This window comes from Gossypium hirsutum, chromosome A01, assembly GCF_007990345.1.
Source record: "Gossypium hirsutum isolate 1008001.06 chromosome A01, Gossypium_hirsutum_v2.1, whole genome shotgun sequence".
NCBI classification, from domain to species: Eukaryota; Viridiplantae; Streptophyta; class Magnoliopsida; order Malvales; family Malvaceae; genus Gossypium; species Gossypium hirsutum.
Genome location: NC_053424.1, coordinates 18779028 through 18794299, shown reverse-complemented (window position 1 = coordinate 18794299; position 15272 = coordinate 18779028). Strand labels below are relative to the sequence as shown.

Genomic DNA, 15272 nt, shown 5'->3' with positions numbered 1-15272 from the left:
GAATTTTTGCCCCCAAGTCTTTCATATTTTGTATTTTTGGCACCACTTCTTTCCTATTTCTCATGCTGGCCTATTTTATTTTTAAATTCACACTTTTTACCCCCAAATTTCCTTTTGCCTTTAATTTGGTCCCTAAAAGATAAAAAAATCATAAAAAGCCTAAATTAGTAGGATCATACTAAAAAAATATATGCAGTCAACACATAAAAGTATGTCATTTTAGAGTATTATCACTTCCTAAAGGTAAAAAGACTGTTCATTGTAAATGGTTGTTCAAGAAGAAAGAAGGGACTCTAGGAGTTGAAGAACCCAGGTATAAAGCAAGGTTGGTTGCGAAAGGTTACAATCAAGTTCCATGTTTAGACTTCACAAACGTGTTTTCTCTAGTTGTTAAGCATAGTTCGATTTGAGCCTTAGTTAGTATTGTGGCTATGTATGATTTGGAACTTGAACAGTTAGATGTGAAAATAACATTCTTGCTTGAAGAGCTTGAGGAAGATATTTACATGTATCAACCAAAGGGCTTTATAGTCTCAGAAAAGGAGGATTATGTTTGTTTGCTGAAAAAGTCCCTTTATGGCATGAAATAGTCACCTAGGTAGTGATACAAGAAGTTTGATTCATTTATAGCTACTCATGATTTCAAAAGAAGCAGTTTTAATAGTTATGTTTATTTTAAGAAAAATTATGATGGTCCATCTGTATATCTACTACTCTATGTTGATGACATATTGATAGCAACCAAAGATAAATGAGCGTTAAGAAAGGTCAAAGCCCAACTTAGTAAAGAATTTGAGATGAAAGATATATGAATAGTAAAGAAGATACTCGGAATGGAGATTCTCAGAGATAGAAAAGCATGTAAATTATACTTAAGTCAGAAATAGTGCATTAAGAAAGTTCTTTACAGGTTCAATATGCAAAGTGCTAAGCCTGTTAGTACTCCATTAGCAGCCCACTTCAGACTCTCATTGATTTTGTCTCTGCAATCAAATGATGAGATTGACTACATGTCACGTGTTCCATATTCTAGTACAGTGAAACCTCTCATGCATGCTATGGTTTGTTCACGTTTAGATTTATCATATGCAGTTAGCACAGTTGGTAGATACATGGCGAATCTCAGTAAAGAACACTAAAAAGCAGTTCAGTGGATATTCAGATACTTACGAGGTACTACTAATGTTTGCTTACATTTTGGAAGAACTAGAGATGGAGTCATTGGGTATGTTGGTACTGATTTTGCCGAAGACATTGATAAAAGAAGGTTACTCATAGGGTATGTCTTTACTATTCGGGATTGTACAAATAGTTGGAAAGCCAATTTGCAGACTATAGTTGTTTTGGCTACTACTGAAGTTGAATACATGACGATTACTGAGGCTTGTAAAGAATCTATTTGGTTAAAGTGACTCTTTGGTGAACTCAATAAAGACCTTCAGGTCAGCACATTGTTTTGTGATAGTTAGAGTGCCATCTTCCTTATGGAGGATCAAATGTTTAATAAGAGAACAAAGCACATTGATATTCAATATCATTTTATGCATGATATTATTGCTTGTGGTGATCTTGTTGAAAGTAAACTTAGTACTCATGATAATGCTGCAGATATGATGACTAAGCCACTTCCTATAACCAAATTTGAGCATTGCTTGGACTTGGTTAGTGTTCATTATTGAAGAATACCCATTTATGTATTCTGTGGAAGAGGTGGAGAACTTGTTTGTTGAGAATTTATGTCAAAGTGGAGATTATTAGAGTTTGTGTGACTCAAATCTTTGTTAAAGAAATAAAATATAGTGGCAAAATAAAGAGATCTGTAGAATCTGTATAGAACTACATTTCTTCTATTTTACTTTGATTAGAGTAGGGTTTTTCAATCTTTAAATAGATGTAGTTGAAACTCTTCTTATTATTTAGTTTTCAACATTAGTGAATTACTCTTCCTCTGCTCGTGATTTTTTTCTGAAAAGATTTTCCACGTAAAATATGTGTATTTTTTTCTTTCTTATTACTTTGCAATCGTTTTATTGCCATTATGGACATCTGTTATAATAAAACTCAATATAAACCCCAAAGCTATATATAAACGTTGGTTCAATGTGCAATTGTATAAATGAACTTTAATTTTGTGCAAATTTATATATCAAATTTTGATTTGATTCAATTCTCATAAATTATTAACACAATTATTGATATTAAATAATTGTATGTTTACATATTGCATACAAAAATAATTATTTTTATCAAATATAAAAATAAATTGATGTATTAATTTATTTAAACGTGTATTATTGAATCGAAATTAAAATTTAATATACACAATAGAATAATTATATTAAATTAAAATTCATATATCAAATTACATATTAAATAAAAATTTATAGTTAATTTTAAAATGTATCCGTTACTATTATATCAAACTAATCAACACTCCAGTTAGGTGCAATGAAATGTTAAAAGGTTAAGAGTCAAAATTGAGAATGATAAACAGGAGGAATTTGTTAGATAAAACCGACAGGAAAAATAGAAAAAAAGATGTTTAAAGGCAATAACTTTCCTTTTTCTTTCCTACATATTTTTAACGAATTTTAATCGCTAAAGTCAAACACAATACCCGTCCTTGGATTTTAAATTTCAGAGTACATTTGTTAATGTAGAATCTATTATAATCGGTGAGTGTGGGATTCGGTTCCTCCTCTGATTTAAGGCACAGGATTCCAATGATTGAATAACTTTTTTTGAGGGGAAGAAAGAAATAAAGAAAATGGAGAGGTTAGTAGCAGCGGTGCTGGCAGCAGGCGTTCTGCAGGTATTGCTAGCAACCGCCGACGATCATTATCTGCTCTCTCGTATTGCTTTCGGACCTTGTGCCAACCAAAATGCTCCTCAGGTTTTTTTTTTAAACCCTAAATCCTCTAAGTCGGTCCTCACTCCTAAGCATGAAGCAAGTACTCCATTACTTTGGATTTTGTACTATTCGTCCTTAATAATGATATATCGCAAAGCAATTGTATTATGATCTGTTGTTGTTGATGTTATTTTCAGCCCATTTGGGACGCCATCAACAAGTTTGATCCTCAAGTATTCATATGGCTGGGTGACAACATATATGGAGACATTAGACGTCCTTTCAACTTTCTGGTAAAGGAAAGGACGATTGGCCCCTGGAAGAATGCTCCCAGATTCATTCCTTCATCTTCCTCCGAAATGCTTTCCAGATACAACTCGGCTAAGAACGTTCCCGGTTATTTACGTCTCCGCGCCAAAGCCAAGGTAGGCTAAGCTAAGCCAAGGCCTAACACTCGCCGCTTATATTCTATTCTTATGTCCACCCATGCAAAATCTACATGTCTATTGCTCTAGGTCGTTGGTACCTGGGATGATCATGATTATGGACTCAATGATGCTGGCAAAGAACTTTCTGCCAAAACTACTAATCAGAGACTTCTTCTCGATTTCTTAGATGAACCCCAAGACAGTCCCAGGTCGCCCCTTCCTCACTACGACATTGCAACTGCATTCATCTATTTTCTCTTTTTATAACTTCATAATTGGGATAGGATTATTGGTCATACTGTAGGCGCAAGCAGGATGGTGTTTACACATCTTATACATTTGGCCCTCCAGGTAAACAAGTCAAGGTATGGCTATAACATGCTTTCCAATTGCTGTGGTTTTTCTACCAATGGATTGAAGTTAAAACTCTGAAGGTTTACATTCTTCACATGCTATGACATTTTTCTCTCTTTCTGTCAATATAAGCACCTATAGAGAGACTTCTACTCATTGTTTCTAAACTTGCTTCCTCAGATTGTCCTATTAGATACTAGGTATCACAGAGATCCTCTATCCAGTGACGGGAGCGTCTTGGGGGATTCACAGTGGTCATGGTTAGGGAAAGAGTTGAGGGGTCCACCGTCGGCCATTACCATTATTGGCTCTTCTATTCAGGTATTTCAAATGTTAACTTGATTATTTCAATTGTGAAGTTCCATGTTCGAATTTTTTTGTTGGATATTTCCTTGTAAATGAGCTCCTTATTGGAAAGCATTCAAATCTTAACAGTTTGTAGCTCTTTGGTCTCTCTGTGTCATTAGTAGCATTCAGTTTTCCCGTATTTGTTGTAACCTTAACCTTACTCAGAGATATGATCCTTTCTAGTGTTTGCTCTAAGATGTTTCACTTTATTTCTCTGGAATAGATTATAATTTGCATTTCCACTTTCCTTTGTTTTTTAGTGTCTGATACTCTGCATGGCTTAGAGGTTTTGTGCCTTTAATTCTAGGTTATATCAAATCTCTCTGGTACAACTGGACCCTTGTTTTATATGGAGTCTTGGGGACGTTTTCCAAAGGAGAGGGATTGCCTTTTTAAGTTGATAAATGATAGTAAGGTAATAATGACACATTTTTGTCATTCACCTCTGTTTCAACCAAATACTTCATATAAACAGTGATACGTTGGATATTCTCCCCATCATATTTTTTTCCCTGATTTGGTCTGAGAGTACATTGCTGTTTTATGTTTCTTTTTTTCCTGAGTAGAGGGATGGAGTCTTCTTCATAAGTGGAGATGTTCATTTTGGAGAAATTACACGATATGACTGTGCTGCTGGATATCCCTTGTACGACATTACCTCAAGTGGGTTAACCCAAGCTGTTGAGAAGGTGCTCCCATCACCCTTGCGTTTCATAGTTAGATTTTTGGCATGGTTTACTCCTAGTACCATGAGAGTTAAGAACCAAAATTGCAGATATAGGTCATGCACATATGGTATGTTTGTCATCTCCCTCTTTTTCTTCCTTTTTCAATTTTTACATGTAAATGCTGATGAAGTTTCAATGTTTTTGGATTCTGTAGGGGAGCCAAATTTTGGGGCAATTCAGATCGATTGGGATGCATCTCCAGTGAACTTGAAAATTCAAGTCCGTGATATAAATGGACTTCCTGTGACTGGTGTAGATATTTCATTATCTGAATTGCAAGCATGGAATCGTACAATTAAAGCAGGACAAGATCAGAGACACTGCACTCTGGAAGTGAAACTGCCATGGATTGTTAGATATCGCTTGGCTATTCTGGTTTACTCTGTTTTAGCTTGTAAGCAGTTCTTGATGCTTTTGGTATCCTAATTGAATCTTCCCAACCTTTTGTTTTCACCTTTTTTAGTAGCATTAAAAAGTTCATAAGACACCAAATTGTCTTGGAGGAAACAGGATAACTGAACCGGAGAATATGTGCTGTAATGCAAAATGAACCTACCATTTTAGAGTACAGAAAAGATGAACCAAAGACTGAAACATACTTGGCTTGTTCTAAATAGAGTACTTAGCGCTGCATTTAGGTGTTTGATCAGGTAGCTTACCATATGCTCACTAATTACATTAGTGTAAATTTAAAATATATTTCCATAGGAGCCCTATCTTCTGTTTTCACAAGTACTTTCTGTATACAAACTAAGAGGGGGGGCGGGGGAGTAATTCTCTCTTTATTAATTAATGCTTTTGATTGTATTAATTCACTTAGTATTTATTTCTATACTTTTATGTATATATCTTTTCCTTATTATGGATTTCCTTGTCCACTATTGCAGTGTTGCTTCTTGCTTTGGTAGGACTAATTTGTGCGGTGACATTAGCCTGCCGGGTGTGCCTCAGAAAACGCAAGACAGATTGAGTTTGATATGGAGTTCAGTATGGAGATCCTCGGGAACTAATTACAAAATGTAGTATCTGACACACGAGTTAGTGCTATGTTAAAGCTAAAGGTAAAGGAAGGTATATTATACAGTAGCTCATAAAACTAGGGATAACTACTTGTCAGTATATTTGTTTAAAAAAAAGGAACTTTTCAGTATAGTTGCTGATCATTAGATTATAGTTGTGTTCCTTTCAAGAAAAAACAATACCTTTTGAAAAATCAAATGAATAGCTAAGATCATCAAACAGGAATTGAAGATTTAGTTGAAAAGTATACCTTTTAGAAAGAAAAGATCAAGTTCAGTAGCAAAAGTAGAAATAATAAAAGATGAATGCAAAAATCGTATAAATGGAAGTTCAGGTGCCTTCAGAATAGCGGTTATTGGCATTTAAGAGTAGAGACCTGCATATGTGATTTTTTTGTTTGTAATGGAAAAGAGCAGAATTACATCACAACAAATCTTTGTATGGGAAACCCATTAGTATGTGCCTCACGAACAGAAGTAGGAGGGTGTTGACACCATTTTTTGGATGAAAACGGGGTCGACTTGGATTTCGAAAAAAAGAATGAAAACGGGAGTCGCCACCAATCTTTTTTTTGATGAGGTGTGATCGGGTCACCTCGAAAAGTGGTTGTTTTTAATAAACAATTTAATTTTTATTAAAACAACGATTTTGGTCTGCGAAATTCAGAAAAACGGGTTCGGGAGTCGGTTACGCACGAGGAAGGGTTAGCACCCTCGATACGCCCAAAATTGGTACCTGGTTGATTACTTAATGTCTTGGTGTCGAAAATTAAAAACTCGAAAAGAATTTAAAAATACGATCCTTGTATTAAAACGTTGAAAATTTTCAGGAAAAAAAGGGAATATTTCACATTATTCGAGAAAGAGAATCATATCCAGTAAGTTAGGACACAATGTCTCAAATTCCCGATACGCGGATGAAAAATGCTTATTTAAAGATATTTTATTATCTTGGTTTTAGAAATAAATCAGGCCCAGTAAGTTAGGGCACGATCTTTTCTTAATTCCCGAGATCGTTTAAAAATTTGAGTTTGAAAAGATTCGTGTATTTAGATTTATTATGAAAATCGAAACCCAGTAAGTTAGGGTACGATCCTTTCGAATCTAAACACGAAATATTTTTTAAAACAAATTTTGTTATATCGAGTAAAATAAAACACGAAAATCGTAGTAAAAATGTGAAAACAAATTACATTGTTGTTATATGTGGTAAAATCATAATACCCATAAAAATAAAAAAATAATACGAGCAATAGCAACAATATAAAATAAATAAAATTCATACCTACAATCATATAAAATAACAATATATATAAACAAATAAATTAAAACATTCATTCAAAATAATAACGAAAATGAAATAAATAAGTAACAAATACAATTAAATATAAAAAGATATATATAGACATAAACTAAAATATGTATATATAAAATTAACAAAATATATAAAGTATATTTAAATCTATAAAAGAAAAAAAATATGTATATATTTATGAAAATGAAAAAATATATATAGATATGTATATAAGTTGTAAAAATATATAAAAATATATAAGTATATATACATATATGTTACAAAATAATGTATATATATCACAAAAATATATGCGCATGTATATACATATACCGAAATTTTAATAAAATAAATATAAATAAGTAGATAATAATAATAATAATAATAATAGGACTAAATCAAAACTGAAACGAAATCTCAGGGGTGAAATCAAAAATAAAATAGGGTAAGGGATCAAAATGTGAGGCGCGCGAAAAATAGAAGGGCCAGAACGGAAAATATCCCAATTATTAGGACACGTGTCCATTCTATGAGTGCAAGACTAAATCAAAAACGCTAAAAATAATTTGGGCGAAAATTATAAAATCTAAAAATGTAAATAGGACTAGATTGAAATACCCCAAAAGGGCGGAAGGACCAAATGGGTAAATAACCCAATCATCAAAACACGCGGATCCTGAGACGCGGGTCGGGCCGCGCGCGGGTCAGGGCCAAAACGGCGTCGTTTTGGCAACTGACCCCTAAGGCTAAAACGGCGCCGTTTTGTGTTTACTATAAAATAAAAAAAAATACCCCAAAAACAAATCAGTTTCAGCATTTTTTAAAAACAGAGAAAGAGCTCTCTCCCCTCTCTCTCAGGCCCCAAGTCAGGCCAAGGGTTCCGGCGATCCTCCGCCGTTGACGGCGTCGCGCCGGCCACCGTACACGGTGGTCGGAAAATCCAAAGGTAAAATTTTTCTCTCCTTTTTCTTTCTTTTATTTTATATTACTGATATCTAAACTAAATGAAAAAAATAAGAGATAAAAAAATGCGAATCTAGGAAGAAAAAAAAACAGATTAATAAAGACCAAAATCACCTTCAAATTCTTTGTTTCCTTTTATTTCTGGGAAATTGATTCGTTCCGGCCAATAGAATAAAGGGGCCAACCCTTTTTACAGTGAATAAACTTGGCTTTTATAGCCAACATTACATGCTTTTTCTTTTCATTTTGTGGTTGCTGCTTTCTTTACCCGTTTGCAGGTGGGCAGTTGGGCAATGGCAGAAAGCAGGTGAACGGCGGTGGGGTGGTTGACCAGCAGGCCTGGGTGCGGCGCAAGTGGCTGTCAGAGGCTAGGGTTAGGGTTTTTTTTTCTATTTTTTTGATGATTTTGGGCTATTGGGCTGTGGGTTAGTTTGGGCTGTTAATTAGGGTAATGGGCTGGTTCAAATTGGGCCTGTACAGCTGCCCCTCTTTGCTCGTTGTCGTGTAACGATAACAGAGCAAAGACTAAGAAAGCCCAATTTTGCCCGGTCTCGTCGAGTCTCGACTCCTTGGTGCTTTTCTTCTTCAGGTAGCTTCATTCCAGTCCACTGTCTTGTCATTTCAATCTATTGCACTTCAAAAGCTCTGACTTGTAGTTTCAATCCTCTTCTATTGTAACTTCAAGAGGTAAGGTCCATCATTCTGACCCGCTCCACTGCAACTTTAGGGAGATCGGACTCATATCTTCAACTTGTCCCACTACAACTTCAGGGGGATAAGATTCGTTGTTTTCAATCTATTCCACTGCATCTTCAGGGAAATAAGACTTGATGCGACCTACTCTGCTGTAACCTCAGAGAGATAAGCTCCTTTATTTTAATCCATTCCACTGTAACTTCAGGGAGATAGGATAGTGTCTTCGATCTGCTCCGCTGTAATCTCAGGGAGATGAGATCTCTGGCTTCAATCTGCTCCACTGTAACCTCAGGGAGATAAGATCTGAAATTCTTTGGTCTGTTCCACTGTAATCTCAGGGAGATAAGACCTGATGTGATCTTCTCTACTGTAACTTCAGAGAGATACGATCCTTTAATCCGCTCCATTGTAATCTCAAGGAGATAGGATTACTATCTTTGATCTGCTCCGCTGTAATCTCAGGGAGATAAGATCTGAAATTCTTTGGTCTGTTCCACTGTAATCTCAGGGAGATAAGACCTGTATTATGAACCTGATTATGCCTAATGATTAGGATGACATGATCAAAATGAAACAAATGCTCCTAACTAGACATATGTGAATGGTATTTGCATGAATGCAGAATTTTATTTTTCCGAGAATGATCTCGCTTAGGTTATCACTACTCGAAGTTTATCAAGGTTTTGTGACTGATGTGCTACAATGCCTTCTCGCTTGACTGATTTTTCTGAAGAAACATTTAGCCATACTGTCCCCATTGTAAACCTCAAAGTTATATCCACTGGGACGCCAAGATTTGTGCCATCATTCTCTCACAGTAATCTAAGGGTAGAAATATGTGGCTTTTCCTTTGTCCTCTTTTATCACAATTCGGGGATGTAGGATCTGAGCCGTTCTGGTTTCCTACACCATTCTCAAGGTGTCGTACGAAAGTCTTATGAGCAAGTGAAGGCTCTTTTCTCCAAGGTAACCTCTTCCTATTGCCTGATGATCATTGCTTTCTTGTTCATTTAAGCTTTGTAATTAACACGACAGCTCGTCATTTTGTTCAATCAACGTTTAGACGACAAAATCTGAAAGGACAGTCTTTAATTTAGACTCTTCCTTCCTAGATTTCCAACTTTTAAAATTGGCGTGTTCTAAACATTAGTCATGTTTCAGGTCCCTATATTATTTAGAAATTTTCCAGAGTAATGTGCAAAACTTCTTTCCTGAAAGTTTTATTAGTTCGTTAATCATTATTCCTATGCAACATGTTTGCAAAAAGATCATAACAATGGATAAGAATAAAGCTAGTTCTGATTATAACTCAAATAAAACATCAAAGATGGCGAGGGAAAGATAACAAAGAAGTGGATTGAGAATGTGCGTTTTCACAAAAGGAAAGGAAGAAAGAAAGAAAATAAAAGAAATGTATTTTCAAGAATACACATAAGAACTAGGTGCCCCAGTTATCGCCGCTTGAGTTTCTCTGTACAAACTTTCCGAAGACCCTTCTAAGTTTGACATGTGTTCAGGAGATCTGCAATACTCTGTCAATGTTCCAAGATGTTGCATATCCTTTCTTATTGGTAAAGCAAGATCATCATATGCCCCTGATCAAAATTTGATCCGCTCAAGTCCTGATGTTCCAATCCTGCTCAATACTTGAGTCGCCCTTTTCGGGTTTTCGACTCAAGCCCTCTTTGGTCTCAAAGTGCCCTTTACGGGTTTTCACCTTAGCCTCTCCAAAGTTTTTTTTTTTTTTTTTTTTAGGAAGCAAAGCGCCCTTTACGGGTTTTCACTTTGGTTCCCCTTTCTTTCATGTGAAGTATTTCTTGACGGAGTCTGCGTTTACCAGATTTGGTAAACTTTTGCCATCCATCTCACATAGGATCAAAGCTCCACCAGAAAAGGCTTTCTTTACAACATAAGGGCCTTCCCAATTCGGCATCCATTTTCCTCTAAAATCTTTTTGTATAGGAAGAATCTTTTTTAGTACCAAGTCCCCTTCACGAAATTCTCGGGGGCGAACCTTTTTATTATAGGCTCGCATCATTCGTTTCTGGTACATTTGCCCATGGCGAATAGCTCTTAGCCTCTTTTCTTCTATTAGGTTCAACTGATCGTACCGAGATTGGATCCAATCGGCTTCATCCAACTGTAGCTCAGATAACACCCGTAGAGAAGGGATTTCAACTTCAATGGGTAATACTGCCTCCATTCCATAAACCAGAGAAAAAGGCGTTGCCCCAGTAGAAGTTCTAACAGATGTTCGATAGGCAAGGAGAGCAAATGATAACTTCTCATGCCAATCCTTGTAGGTTTCAGTCATTTTCCCCACAATCCTTTTAATGTTTTTATTGGCCGCCTCCACTGCACCATTCATTTTGGGACGATACGGCGATGAGTTATGATGCTTAATTTTAAATTTGCTACAAACTTCAGCTATTGTGCTATTATTCAAGTTCATCGCATTGTCGGATATGATCCTCTCAGGCATCCCATATCGACAAATGATCTCCTTCTTCAAGAATTTGCTGACTACTGCTTTTGTGACATTTGCATATGAAGCAGCCTCCACCCACTTGGTAAAGTAATCAATTACTACGAAGATGAAGCGATGCCCATTAGAAGCCTTTGGTGATATTGGCCCAATAACATCCATACCCCACATGGAAAACGGCCAAGGAGAGGTCATGACGTGAAGAGGTGAAGAAGGCGCGTGTATTTTGTCTCCGTAAATTTGGCATTTGTGGCACTTCCTGGCATGATCAATGCAATCTCCTTCCATGGTGGGCCAATAGTACCCAAATCTCATGATCTGTCTGGCCATCGTGAAACCACTGGCGTGCGTCCCACAAATACCCTCATGGACTTCTTCCAAAATTTTCTTGGCTTCTACCGCATCTACACATCTTAACAGTACTTGATCCTTCCTTCTTTTATATAACACTTCTCCATCTAAGACATATTCAATGGCTATCTTTCTCAGAGTTCTTTTGTCATTCTCTGTCGCTTGATCAGGGTATTCCCGATTCTTCACATATTGTAAGATACTCCGATACCAAGGACAATCATCTTTTCCCTCCTCCTCAATATTGCAACAATTAGCCGGGGTCTCAGAGATACTCATCTGAACAGGCCTCATTGCCTCAAGTCTATTCACCTGAATCATCGAAGCTAGAGTAGCTAATGCATCAGCCATTTGGTTTTCCTCCCGTGGGAGGTAATAGAAGGTGATATCGTCAAACTCCTCAGCCAATTCAAGAACTAGTTTTCTATAACCGATTAGCTTAGGATCTCTAGTCTCCCACTCCCCTTTGAGTTGGTATATCACCAACGCTGAATCCCCGTATACTCTCAGTACTTTGATGTTCCGTTCAATGGCTGCACGAATGCCCATAATACATGCTTCATATTCTGCCATGTTATTTGTACAATCGAAGTCCAACTTGCTAGCAACAGGATAATGATCTCCACTTGGGGATACCAAGACTGCCCCAATTCCATTACCCGTAGCATTCGAGGCTCCATCAAAATTTAACTTCCATACGTGATCCATTTGAGGATTTTCTTCAGTATTCGCCACATACATCAAATCCTCGTTTGGAAAATCAAAATTCAAAGACTCATAGTCCTCCAAGGCTCTACTAGCTAGGAAATCGGCTATTGCACTTCCCTTTATGGCCTTCTGACTGACATATACTATATCAAATTCTGAGAGCAAGATCTGCCATCTAGCCATTCTCCCGTTCAAAGCAGTCGATTCCATCATATATTTTAAAGGGTCTAACTTTGAAATCAACCAAGTCGTGTGATACAACATATACTGCCTCAGTCTTCGGGTTGCCCAGATTAGAGCACAACACAACTTCTCAATTGATGAGTACCTCATTTCGCAATCGGTAAATTTCTTACTGAGATAGTATATTGCCCTTTCTTTCTTTCCCGTCTCATCATGTTGGCCCAATACGCACCCCATGGAATTCTCCAACACTGTCAGATACAATATCAATGGCCTATCTGGACTAGGAGGTGATAAGACTGGAGTATTAGCCAAGTACTGCTTTATCTTATCGAAAGCCCTCTGACACTCTTCATCCCATTCGCCCGGGTTATGTTTCTTTAAGAGCCGGAATACTGGATCACATTTCTCTGTCAGCTGTGAGATGAACCGAGCAATGTAATTCAGCCTCCCTAAGAAACCTCGAACCTCCTTCTGAGTGCGCGGGGGAGGTAAATCTCGTATTGCCTTTACTTTGTCTGGGTCAACCTCAATCCCCTTTTTGCTAACTATGAAGCCTAATAACTTCCCTGATCTGGCTCCAAACGTGCATTTGGCCGGGTTAAGCTTGAGCTGAAATTTCTTTAATCTCAAAAACAACCTTTTCAAGACCTGAACATGCTCTTCTTCCGTTCTAGACTTCGCGATCATATCGTCAACATAGACTTCGATCTCCTTGTGCATCATGTCGTGAAACAAAGTCACCATAGCTCTTTGATACGTTGCTCCTGCATTCTTCAATCCGAAGGGCATTACCTTGTAACAGAATGTTCCCCATAAGGTAATGAATGTGGTTTTTCTCATGTCTCCAGGATGCATCTTTATTTGATTGTATCCAGAGAAACCGTCCATGAAAGAAAACAATGAATAGCCCGCCGTGTTATCTACCAAAGTATCAATGTGAGGCAGTGGAAAGTTGTCCTTTGGACTAGCCTTGTTCAAATCCCTATAATCCACACACATTCGTACCTTTCCATCTTTTTTGGGAACAGGGACGATGTTGGCTACCCAATCCGAATACTTGACCTCTTGTAAGAAACCAGCGTCGAATTGTCTTTTGACTTCTTCTCTTATTTTCAACACAATGTCAGGTCTCATTCTCCTAAGCTTCTGTTGAACGGGTTTACAATCTTCTTTTATGGGCAGACGATGCACCACAATGTTAGTACTTAGCCCAGGCATATCTTGGTACGACCACGCGAAAACATCCTTGAACTCTCGGAGCAAATTAATGAGGTCTTGCCTTGTCTTTGCGGTGATTTCAGTTCCAATTTTCACCTCCTTTCCATCCTCTAGGCTCACTATTTCTAATGATTCCCTATGAGGTAGGATATACTTATCCTCTTGTTCCATCATTCTTAACAAGTCCGGAGATGCATCATAATCTTCGTCATTTTCAAAGTCGTGGGATCCCTCTGAACACACTTCTTGCTCAAAAATAGGCTCCGTGTTTGAGGCAGCGTCACTCATGTCATTGATATCTGAAGACCTATGAAGGCATATCAAAGAATATACCAAGAATATAAATTTATGAATATGTTTGTGCAAAAGAATTACAAATGAAAGAATTATTTGTAAGACAATCAACCAAATGAAAATATAAAAAGGAAAAAAAAGACTGATCAAGATGAACGTTGACATGTATTTCATTAAAATAGTGATATTTAGGCCCAATGCCTATTTCACAAAAAATTTCGTATCGTTTCTAGGCCAACAAACAACAGGAATGTTTTGAGCATTACTCTGAATAAGCCCTAAAGACTACAGGGATTTCTTCAGCAATCCAATTGTTTAGCTCACTTCCAGGCTCATAAGGGCAGATCTCCAACAAACCCTCCTTTCCGTTGCTTCTATGGCGTTAATATAAACGTTTTCCAACATTCCTCCCATGCCGCTACCGGACACCCCACATTCAGAATGAATAAATCCTCCCGACACAAAAGATGAAGATATGTGGGGAAAGGTTAAAGGCTCACACTTGGCTTCATGTCCATTCAAACGCGCCCTCCTTCTCTCTTGTCTCTTTCTATTTCTTTCTTCTTCTGCTTCATGTCTGGCTTGTACCCTAAACCAAATCTATCAAACTTTTCCTTCGGCATTGGTGCCTCAATCCTTCCCTGAAGATATTTTCCCAATCCTTTCCCGGGTAAGGCTCCTCTTCCTACCATCAATCGCAATCCCATCTCAGTGGTCCTGGATATTTTCGGTACTGGGATTCTATTTCCCTCCGCAATAAACATCGCGTTCACAAATTCTAACGATCGAAAAGAACATTCTAGTGCCTCATCATTGATGTCCACATAAGGTGCATCGCTAGTCATCATTGCGATAATATCCTCCTCTGCATCTATTGTTACCAACCGATCCTCCGATACCAACTTCACCTTCTGATGTAATGATGAAGGTACTGCCCCTGCTGAGTGTATCCACGGTCTCCCCAATAGACAGTTGTAGGAGGGTTTAATATCCATTACCAAGAAATCCACCTCATAAGTGACTGGGCCAATCCTTAATGGTACCTCAATTCTCCCCATAACCTCCTTTTTTGTTCCATCAAATGCCCTTACTATGCTCTGGCATGCTTCCATGTGCGAACTGTCTATTGGTAATCGACTAAGAGTGGACAAAGGCAATACATTTAGTGCAGATCCATTATCAACCAAGGCCCCGGGAGTATGTACCCTTTGCATCGGACAGTAACATGTGGGCTTTAGTAGAACCTCTTCCTCCGGATGGTATTTCATCATCACTGAAGAAGATAAAATTGTCAGCACCAATATTGTTGATCAGCCGATCCAGCTTGTTTACCGAAATATCGTCAGCCA

The 15272-nt window shown here is 37.4% G+C and overlaps 1 protein-coding gene across 2 annotated transcripts; it reads left to right on the top strand.

Annotated features, from left to right (window-relative positions):
* Positions 1 to 2523: 2523 nt before the first annotated feature.
* Positions 2524 to 5965, top strand: LOC107916826 (uncharacterized). Of its 2 annotated transcripts, XM_016846199.2 has the most exons (9): positions 2525 to 2893; positions 3049 to 3276; positions 3367 to 3488; positions 3584 to 3644; positions 3814 to 3954; positions 4289 to 4396; positions 4548 to 4776; positions 4864 to 5103; positions 5597 to 5965. In XM_016846199.2, exons 1-9 carry the CDS (start codon positions 2768 to 2770, stop codon positions 5677 to 5679), a joined length of 1338 nt encoding a protein of 445 aa, XP_016701688.2. In that variant the 5' UTR covers positions 2525 to 2767; the 3' UTR covers positions 5680 to 5965. The 2 variants fall into 2 exon arrangements, with proteins under 2 accessions (XP_016701690.2, XP_016701688.2); XM_016846201.2 differs by lacking the exon at positions 4289 to 4396 and having other exon boundaries at positions 2524 to 2893.
* Positions 5966 to 15272: the final 9307 nt, after the last annotated feature.

Excerpts from the sequence above, each read along its gene's own strand:
- LOC107916826 (XM_016846199.2), top strand. The coding sequence starts at position 2,768 with ATGGAGAGGTTAGTAGCAGCGGTGCTGGCAGCAGGCGTTCTGCAGGTA. Across the intron at positions 2,894-3,048 it reads CCAACCAAAATGCTCCTCAG|CCCATTTGGGACGCCATCAA; the intron begins GTTTTTTTTTTA and ends TGTTATTTTCAG. Across the intron at positions 3,489-3,583 it reads GAACCCCAAGACAGTCCCAG|GCGCAAGCAGGATGGTGTTT; the intron begins GTCGCCCCTTCC and ends GTCATACTGTAG.